Source organism: Caretta caretta, chromosome 8 (assembly GCF_965140235.1).
Source record: "Caretta caretta isolate rCarCar2 chromosome 8, rCarCar1.hap1, whole genome shotgun sequence".
Classification (NCBI taxonomy): Eukaryota; Metazoa; Chordata; order Testudines; family Cheloniidae; genus Caretta; species Caretta caretta.
The window spans coordinates 32,512,739-32,522,839 of NC_134213.1; the positions used below are offsets into that span (position 1 = coordinate 32,512,739).

Genomic DNA, 10,101 nt, shown 5'->3' on the forward strand with positions numbered 1-10,101 from the left:
ATGGTCATGGGGATTTCCCATCACTGGCAATTTTTAAATAAAGTCTTGATGTTTCTTCTAAAAGATCTGCTCTAGGAATTATTTTGGGGAAGTTTTATGGCCTGTGTTATACAGGTGGTCAGGCGAGAGGATCATAATGGTTCCTTCCGGCCTTGGAATCTATGAATCCATGAAAGGGCTACAATGGAACTGGCCATGGCTAACTGTTTATTCCAGACTGGCCCACCCAAGGGCACACTCAAGGGCTGGAAATGCCCTAATTTCAGCGTGTGTTTCTCTCTCTCTCTCTCTCTCACACACACACACACACACAATGTTGGTTTCTGAGCATCTGTGGGTGGAATCTGTGACGGCTTTAGTGGCTTGCTCTGTACAACTGAGCAACAAATGGTTGAGTTGATTTCGGTGATTGATGATGGGAACCCTACTGTCATGACCATATATCCAAACCATATGACATCTTAAATCACTTTACAGAATGAAACGGGTCTCATTTCCTCATGTGATTTATCACTTTGAGGCTGAGCCAGGTATCTACTTAGCATGAGCCAGCTGATCCACTATGTTCTCAGCCAGTATAGCCTCAGGAGCTGTGTGCACCTTGCTGGATTTATTATTATTGGCCGAGTGGGTAGAACTCTGGATTGGAAGTCAAAGGTCTTGGGTTCTCGTCCCAGTTTGGTCACTGACTTGCTGTGTAACCTTAGGCAAACGTCTGGTTCTTCTCCCACCTTTGTCTCTCATGTCTGTTTCAATTGTAAGTGCTTTGAGACATGCACTGTCTCTTAATATCTGCTTTAAAGTGTCTAGCCCAATGGGTCCATGATCTCAACTGGGGCCTGTAGGCAAAGAAACAATAAAGTGGTGTAATGGTAGGCCACATTGTGTGAGGCATGGTTCCCACATGAGACTTTAATCAAGTGAGCTCCGCAATTATTTATGTTCCATGTAGCCACTTTCAAATGACTGCTGTTTTGGGCATAGGCCTGTTGAAAAAAGGAACACAGCAAGAATTTGTCTAATGGGGGGTGTATTTTTTTTCTTTTTTGTTTTTTTCCCCCACTCACAAATAGCTGAATAGTTTTTGCTCAAACTTTGCACAAAAAAACCTCACCTTGGGGCATAGGCTTAGCCGGGGTGACCAACCCGAGCCTAAGAAGGAGCCAGAATTTACCAATGTACATTGCCAAAGAGCCACAGTAATGCGTCAGCAGCCCCCCAGCAGCTCCCCCACCCCTGCTCCCAGCACCTCCCACCCACTAGCAGCCCCGCCAATCTGCATCTCCCCCTCCTGCCCTGCACCTCCTGTTCAGCTGTTTTGTGGCGTGCAGGAGGCTCGGAGTGGGGGGGGAGAGCAAGGGCATGGCAGGCTCAGGGGAGGAGGTGGGAAGGGATGGAGTAGGGGCAGGGCCTGTGGTAGAGCCAGGGGTTGAGCAGTGAGCACCCCCCGACACACTGGAAAGTTGGCACCTGTAGCTCCAGCCCCAGAGTCGGTGCCTATACAAGGAGCCGCATATTAAATTCTGAAGAGCTGCATGTGGCTCCAGAGCCACAGGTTGGCCACCCCTGGGCTAAGCATTGGAAATTTTAGACCCCCCACCCCAAGCAGAAGATACCTGAGTGCTAGGAGTACAATGGAATCTCAGTGTTTATGAACACAAATCTTACAAACAACCAGTTGTAGCGGTTCAATACAAGACAGGACACGGCTTTAGGCAAGCAAGCAGGCTGGTCTGCTGATGGGATTTTTCCTGTCAGCTTTTCCACCTCTTTTATTTCTCTCCCCCCTGCGCATCACATACCCCATCCGACCGCAAAAGGCATCAACAAAGGAAATAATATGACTTTGATTAATATTCCTATTTACTAGCCTCTATCTACTACAATCTTTATTCTCAGGCCTTGAGTTTCGGCCGAGGAAGCTTCCCACGGCTGATGTCCTTATTTTGACTTCCCAGATGGTCCATGTTTTCATGGTCCATGTCCTTGGATAGAACAGAGCAATGTGTGCATTGCTCCTACACAACAGTCAGGGTGTGCCCTGACTGTTTCCAGATGCATGAACGCTACATGAACCCTTCATCCCCCCTTTTGTTATTATTATGCTCGGCCATCTCATGGTAGCCATCAATTTGCTTTTGTAAGTGATTCAACTCCCAGACAGACAAGGACATAACTCGGGGAGCCTACCAGGGCGGATCTCTGCAAAGCCTTAGCAAGGAGGGAATACATTGTACACAGCAGCAGCAAAATATAAGCCCAACAATTACAAACACAGCATAACCGAAAAGTTGTCGCAGCCATCCTAGAGAGGGCAGCCATCCTGTAAGCCAATTCCAAAAGCCCTCAAACCCCAGATCTTGGCGTATGTGTGCTGTAAGATTGGCCAATTCAGCCAGTCTAGTTTCTATGGAGCGACTATTATCAGTTAAATTAAAGCAACACATGTGCTGAAACGTGGAGCAGCCTAGATGGTGTTTCAGGAGCAAAAAATCAATGGCTGCTCTGTTATCCAAAATTGCATCCCTTAATTCGTGTTGCTCTGTGTTAAGTAGGGCAATTGCCTGGGATGTTGTATTAATTGCCTTTGCCGCAAAGCATGCCAGGTTATTTAAAGTTCTGGCTGTATAAATGGCAAGCGCGGGGACCCCAACAATAGAGGCCGCTAAAGCAGTATACTCAGCATGACTAAAAAGCTCAACATCTGCAATACAATCATCTGAAAGGGGTACACTTCTTCTACTACGTTTTTGACCAGCAAAAGGCAATATAAGTGTCATTCTACTAAGACAGCAAAGGGTGCCATCACTTAAATTTGCAGGAATATAATTAAAGGTGCGTGAACCGCAGGTAAAAAACCATCCTGATGGTAGGATGATATGGCCATAATTGTATGAAACATTTATGGCGTGGGAACAACTTAAAAAGGGTTGAGAAACTTGCCGACAGCCCAAGGGCACCCTTGTACTAGTGCAGTTAACCACACGTGCACAGGTGACATTGTTGGCCCCGGCCGGGTACGGTGTGTGGAGGGATATGGCCGTGTGAGACAAAGTATAATTGGCCGGGCCCCAATTAGCCATACCAGAGTATTGGGAAGAGAGATTTGCGTAAGCAGCGAGCATCGTCTCATTCCCTATTTCTTCAGGGTGATGACATACTGGAATAAGGCATGTACCCAACAATTCTCCAGCTGCTACAGAATTAGATAAACAAAAGTGGGTAACATTTGCTATTGAAGCCAATCTTTCCCATAGGTTATATGTCATTCGGGCTCGTAACGGAGAAAGCGCTCCCGAGCCAACCCCTACAGGAAATAGCAGGCACAAAAGGCATACAATCAATACAGAATTAGCAGTAATTTGGGCAAGAATTGCCACAAACAAAGTCTCAGGAGTCTCTGGCTGTTGGTTTGCTGCCAGCCGTCGTTGAGCCGCGGCGACCAATGCTTTTACTGCTCCCCATGTCACGGCCTGGCTTGGGACACTACGCCTCTTCCGTTTCCGTCCCTTCGTTGTCGACCCAGGAGGCACCGCGCCCTCCTCCAGGGTCAGCTGAAACTCCGGTATGGGGTTCGATAGTCCCTGGTGCCATGCCATGCTGCTTCAGTGCCGGTCGCACACACCGGGCCGGAACCCACAATGGTCCTGCAGGGAGAGACACAGCAGCATATCCCCGACCCCAAGTGATTAGAGGTACTGGGCCCAGCCATTGCGGATCAGGCAGCTGACGGTAATAGACACGTGGTCTTTCCAGCACCTCGGATTTATGAAAATGCCGATCCGCGGGGGTCTGCTGATCTGCGTTTAGCGTTAAGTTATTTAAAGTGAACAAAAGGATATGCAATTGTTGCTGAATGTCTCCCAAGGTTCGGAGACGCAGCTCCCCTTGTTTTAATTGTTTGTCAAGCAAGGTTTTTAGTGTGCGATTTGCACGTTCAACAATGGCTTGGCCCGTGGAGTTATAAGGGATCCCGTGTGTGAGACGGACGTCCAATTGGACACAAAAGGCGGAAAGGGCTGTGGAGCAGTAGGCTGGGGCATTATCTGTTTTTATTTGGCTCGGGCGACCCATAACAGCAAAACAGGCTAGCAGATGGTGAATAACTTTAGGAGTGGCTTCCCCACGCTGTGGGGTTGCCCAGAGGAATCCCGAATAGGTATCAATGGAAACATGTAAAAACGAATAGGGGCGGAATTGTGGCACATGAGTAAAATCCATTTGCCACAGCTGATTTGCTGCGGTACCTCGGGAGTTAATGGCATAAGAGAAAGTAGGAGCAGCAGCAGCACAGTGGGGGCAGGAACGAACAATGGAACGTGCATGATCAGCAGGAATGTGAAACTGCCGGGCCAAAACAGAGGCAGACTGATGAAAAAAGGCATGGCTTTCAATGGGGTCAGAAAGAAGAGAATTTACCTCACCACGTAACGCGCGATCGGGGCGCGCATTGCCTTCGGTGAGTAGCCCAGGCAGAGGGGTATGACTGCGAATATGAGCAACAAAGTACGGGAAATTACGAGTGGTGATGAGATACTGTAAAGACAAAAACAGGCGAAGGAGGTCTGCATCGACCTGAGGGGTAATGAGGGCTAGGGGTAAATGATCAATTACTTGATAAACATAATGGGTGTCCACAATCAAATTAAAGGGACAATCAACAAAAAGTTGAAAGGCCAAAACAACAGCAGCCAATTCTGAGCGCTGCGCAGAACGCTGAGGCAGCGTAAAGCGAGAATGCCAACGAGGGGGGTCACCTAATTGATAGGTGACAACACCGCGACGTGGAGAGCCATCAGTAAAAAGAGTGACGGCTGAAACAATGGGTTGAGAGCGACTAAGACGATGGACAACCAGGGGCACCTGTTGGGTAATTACCAATCGGGGATCTTTAGGGGGATTATAAGAGATCTCTCCCACATAATCACAAAGAGCAACCTGCCAGGCCAAGGAGGTGTGGCACAAAGAGTCAAATTCAGTACGGGACAAGGGGAGCACAATGGCAACTAAATCAGTGCCAGTGAGTTGCACTGCACGGTGGCGGGCTTTACGAACAAGATCAGATAGGGCATCTAAATACGGGTAAATATTTCGAGGGGGGGTGGATGAAAGGTATAGCCATTCTATAATAGAGACGGCTGTGTCTGTACGGGGTACAAACAGAGCCGCAGTTGGCGTATGAGGGGTGGCAAGAAGAACCAATCGTAAGGGACGGACCTCTGGGAGTCTGTCCACAAACTGCTGACTCAATGCTGCATTGATTTGTCGAATGCAGGCAGTATGCTTTTCAGTGATGGCAATAACCGCACCCGGTGCCCGGGCTCCACGCAGGAGCTCGAACAACGGCTGCAGCATTGAAGTGGGGAGACGAAAGTAGGGCCTAATCCAATTTAAATGACCCAAAACTTGTTGTAATTTAACAAGGGTTAGGGGTTGAGGTAGAATTAATTCCGGACGAACCGGAGCAGCATAGGTTTGTAAAACCTTATGTCCGAGGTAGTGGTAGGGATAAGAGCGTTGGATTTTTTCTGGTGCCACTAATAGGCCATTTTGGCCGAGAATCTCGGACAGAGATTCAAGTTGTTCTGCCGTAACCTGAGGACCACTAAGCAAAATGTCATCCATATAATGGTAGACCTTTAGTGTGGGGTACCGGGCACGAAAAGGGGCAAGGGCCCGATCCACAAAGAGCTGACACAAGGTCGGACTATTTTGCATTCCCTGGGGCAAGACTTTCCATTGATACCTATGAGAGGGTTGTTGATTATTATATTGTGGCACCGTAAACGCGAATTTTTCGCGGTCTTGTGGGCAAAGGGGAATAGTGAAAAAACAATCCTTTAAATCTAACACACAAAGCTGATCGGTTTGAGGAATTAAATTCGGGTTCGGTAAGCCAAATTGTAAGGGGCCCATAGGTTGGATGCGTTTATTTATTTCCCTTGGATCATGTAACAGCCGCCAAGCACCCGATTTTTCCTTAATAACGAACACGGGGTGTTCCAGGGACTAGTGGAGCGTTCCAAGCGCTGTGCTTGCAAATGCTGCTGCACCAGCGACTGAAGTGCTCTCAGCTTCTCTAGAGGGAGGGGCCACTGGTCAATCCATACGGGCTCTAAGGATTGCCACACCAAGGGTAATGCTGAAGGCATGGCGGGTGCGGGAGGGTTTTGGGCCATTAGATATTAATATCGAGGGTGGTGTCCAGCTTTGTAAGCAAGTCACGGCCCCAAATATTGAGGTGGACAGGGAGCACAAAAGGACGGATTGTAGCAAGGGTATGGCCTCCCGGTTTAGAGACTGTGACCCAAGACAAACTTTGGCGCCTGGGTTTACTACCCCCAATCCCCCACAACTCCTTAGAAGGAATTGTTGGCCAACTGACCGGCCACTCCAGATCACGAATCACCGTAACGTCAGCTCCAGTGTCCACCAGCCCTGTAAAGGGAACATCATTTAAGAGAAGTGTTAACTGAGGTTTCGAGGGGCGGACCGACATTGTTAGAGCAACAAGTGGAGAGGACGTGTTGTGAGATGGTGACTGAGCCAGCACCGATCCAAAGCCGCCTCCGCCCCGGTCTCGATCCTCCGCAGCTGGCACCTGATAGGGGACTAAAATCAATTGTGCAATTGACCGTCCACACGGGAGCGACTGTGGAAGATGAGTCCACACCTGAACCTTAATAATGCCTGTGTAGTCAGCATCAATGACCCCTGGAATGACAAAAAAGCCCTGTTTCCCAGCATGTGAGCGAGGGAGAACGAGACCTACAAAGCCGGCAGGGAGAGGTCCCGTCACCTGTGTAGGTATGGCGCAAACCTCCCCTGGCAGCCGAAAGTCAGTGTCCTCCTGCATGATCAAATCAAGCCCTGCACTTCCAGCAGTCACCGCCCTCATAGAGTCTACGGATTTTAAGGCAGAGGAGCGGTTGTCTGAGTGGGAAACACCCCCGTTTGGCCCTGGGTTCGGGGGGGACCCATCGCGCAGTTTCCCGACCCGCTACGACACTGATTAGCCCAGTGATAATCTTTCCCACACTTGGGACACTTCTTGGAGGGTCGGGCTGGTGCCTTAGATGAGCGGCACTCCCGCTGAAAATGACCCTCCTTACCACAGCGGTAACAACGCTTCCCCTCCTTCCCAGTTTTTCTCAGGGCGGCAGCCAGAACTCCAGCCTTGTGGGCTTGTGTGCCGATGTTCTGGCACGCCCGCAGCATGTCTGAGAGCTCTAAAATACCAGAGGCTTGCGCTGCCTGGAGAGTATGGCGGCAATCCTCATTTGCATTTTCAACTGCCAATTTTAACAGGAGCTCGTGAGCTGCCTCAGTGTTATCCACCTGTCGGAGGATAGCCTCATGCAATCTGTTGGTAAAATCCAAAAAGGACTCTGAGGCACCCTGACAGATACTGACAAAGCTTTTGGTAGGCTTGCCTGAATCCGGGACCTTCTTGAAAGCATGCTGGGCACAGGTGGAAATAATGGGGAAGACGGCCTGAGGGAGTTGAGACTGCATCTCAATAGTAGCAAACGGGCCCTCCCCTGCCAAATGCTCATAAATGATACCGCGCTCTCTATGTACCTGAGCTTGGCGTTCTGCCATCTGCCAATACTCACTAACCCAAATAACATACTGACTGGGTGACAACATCATGCGCAGCAGCGTTTTCCAATCCTCAGGGATTAGGGAGTACCCAGTACCTATCCCTTCAATGAGACCACGCACAAAGGTGCTAGTCAGGCCAAACTCACGAATTGCTTTCTTTACCTCTCTAACCACCGAGTATGGCAAAGTGGTCCAGGTGCCCACGGGGTTGCCCTGGTCATCATTCTGCCAGGTCACCGGGCAAACTGAGACCAGATCAGCCAGCTCCTCCGCTGTAAGATCTGAGCGAGTCTTCGCTGCATGGACCATTCGTTGCACCAGCGAAAGCCCCTGAGCAGACACGTATGACCCTCCGGGGGGAGGGTGATCACACACCGGCTCCGGTGGGGAAGGCCAGAGAGGCGGTGGTAATAGAGGCCCTGGGGGCGAAGCAGGGGGAGGGATGGTTGCAGGAGCGGACGGGGTGGCGAGATCACCAACCTCGCGAGGGAGGGTCTGTCCGAGGCGACACGCTGTATTGCGTCGCGGCAGAGGTGCCAGGCATGTAAAGCCTGCACGGGCGCCCGAGGCTCCTCGTGCAATGTCTGGCCCAACCGCTCCCAGTCCGCTAAGTTAAGGGTTCCAGCTTCAGGGTACCACGGGCACTGGGCACTCACCTCCTGTAGCAGGAGAGTGAGCTCTCTAGTGGGACAGTCATGCTGAGCCTTACGCAACAAATACTGTAGCTCACAGGGATGTTGCACTTGCAAAGCAGAGAGGGAACTTCCCATACTTACCACAATGAAAAATACTCACCGGGATCCACGAAGCGGATAAGTGACGCGTCTGAAACCCTTGCCGGGCGAGGTGAGTGCTGAGGGCCCCACGTTTGGGCGCCAGTTGTGGCGGTTCAATACAAGACAGGACACGGCTTTAGGCAAGCAAGCAGGCTGGTCTGCTGATGGGATTTTTCCTGTCAGCTTTTCCACCTCTTTTATTTCTCTCCCCCTGCGCATCACATACCCCATCCGACCGCAAAAGGCATCAACAAAGGAAATAATATGACTTTGATTAATATTCCTATTTACTAGCCTCTATCTACTACAATCTTTATTCTCAGGCCTTGAGTTTCGGCCGAGGAAGCTTCCCACGGCTGATGTCCTTATTTTGACTTCCCAGATGGTCCATGTTTTCATGGTCCATGTCCTTGGATAGAACAGAGCAATGTGTGCATTGCTTCTACACAACAGTCAGGGTGTGCCCTGACTGTTTCCAGGTGCATGAACGCTACATGAACCCTTCAACCAGTTGTGCAAACTGTATTTCCTGATGAAAAAGAAAGAAACCACACAACCACATTGATGTTGATGAAGATCAAGTCCATGTCGCTTTACATTTTGATGCCATCAGTGTATTAAAATAGCTTTGCAGCAGTATGCCGGACAAGAAGAAAGTGATGCAGTGCATCATACTGCAACTTATGCACCTCACCTCCTGTAATTTTGAGATGTTCAATTTTATGAACATCTTGATTTTATGAACTCATCAATTCCCCCATTAGTTTGTAAAACAGGCATTCTGCTGTATTTGAAAACAGGGTTTTATAAGTGAAAATGTTTTGAAATCTCAGCAATAGCAAGCAGTAGCAACCACCTGCTATAATACCCATTTTGTAGTTCAGATATAGCGGTACAGGAAGGGTAAGTGAGAAGCCCATGGTTACAAAGAAAGACAGTGGCAAGGTCAGTAATATAACCCAGAAATCCTGATTGCCAGTCTACTGCATTGACAATTATGAGCATAAACTCTCATGTAACATATAACATGAAATAGTGAACAATATTCCCACAGCAGGTATCAGTTTGCCCCAAGGGACATTACTGCTTCAAACTTGCAATGATACACCTAACCCAAGCCTCTACAGCATCTCAGCAGCTAAAATGAGTGATCGGAGACTCTCACATTGTCAATGTGTTGTTCACATTGTCAATGTGTTATGTGCACACTTTAATGAAATCTAAGAGCTGTGTATTAAGGCTTTCAGTCACCCAAAGGTGCCAAGCTGGAATAAAAGCTACAAAGCCATTTTTGTGATAGTGCTAATAAGTTACGTAGATCTGCATGTGCATATTTGTGGCTGTTGAACGTACCACAGTTAATGCCTATGATTTGCCAAGGTGTAGGGGATAGGCTGCCTTTGTGTTACTACACACTTTGGGGTTGAAGAGGGCTTGTCTGGCAGCAGCAGCTACATGATGGGGGCCAGATCCTCAGCTGGTCTCAATCGTCCTAGCACCATTGATTTCACTAGAGCTAGGCCTGAATCCTTATATGCAATTTCAATAGAGCTCTGACAATTGACACCAGCTGAGGGTCTGGCCACTGGTCACTGGCCTAGATGTCCTTGAGGTTAAGGGTGATGCACCGGTGTAGAATCTGAACTGGGCCTGGCATCTTAAGAAGCACTGAAGTGACTGTCATCATCAGCTTCTGCAAAGCCCTTTCACAAGGTGCAGC

General features: G+C 49.1%; 2 protein-coding genes across 2 annotated transcripts in view; both read right to left on the reverse strand.

The window, feature by feature from the left end:
* The window catches only part of LOC142068388 (uncharacterized), a 798,233-nt gene extending 790,304 nt beyond the window's left edge, over positions 1-7,929 (reverse strand). Inside the window, exon 1 of the mRNA XM_075131373.1 lies at positions 7,582-7,929. Within this exon, the coding sequence (XP_074987474.1) occupies positions 7,582-7,914 (333 nt within the window). The 5' untranslated portion in view covers positions 7,915-7,929. The remainder of the gene's footprint in view (positions 1-7,581) is intronic.
* Positions 1,721-7,572, reverse strand: LOC125641918 (uncharacterized). The gene is made up of 2 exons (XM_048862509.2): positions 6,386-7,572; positions 1,721-3,647 (listed from the first exon to the last, which is right to left on the reverse strand). Exon 2 carries the CDS (start codon positions 3,597-3,599, stop codon positions 2,187-2,189), a length of 1,413 nt encoding a protein of 470 aa, XP_048718466.1. The 5' UTR covers positions 3,600-3,647; positions 6,386-7,572; the 3' UTR covers positions 1,721-2,186.
* Positions 7,930-10,101: the final 2,172 nt, after the last annotated feature.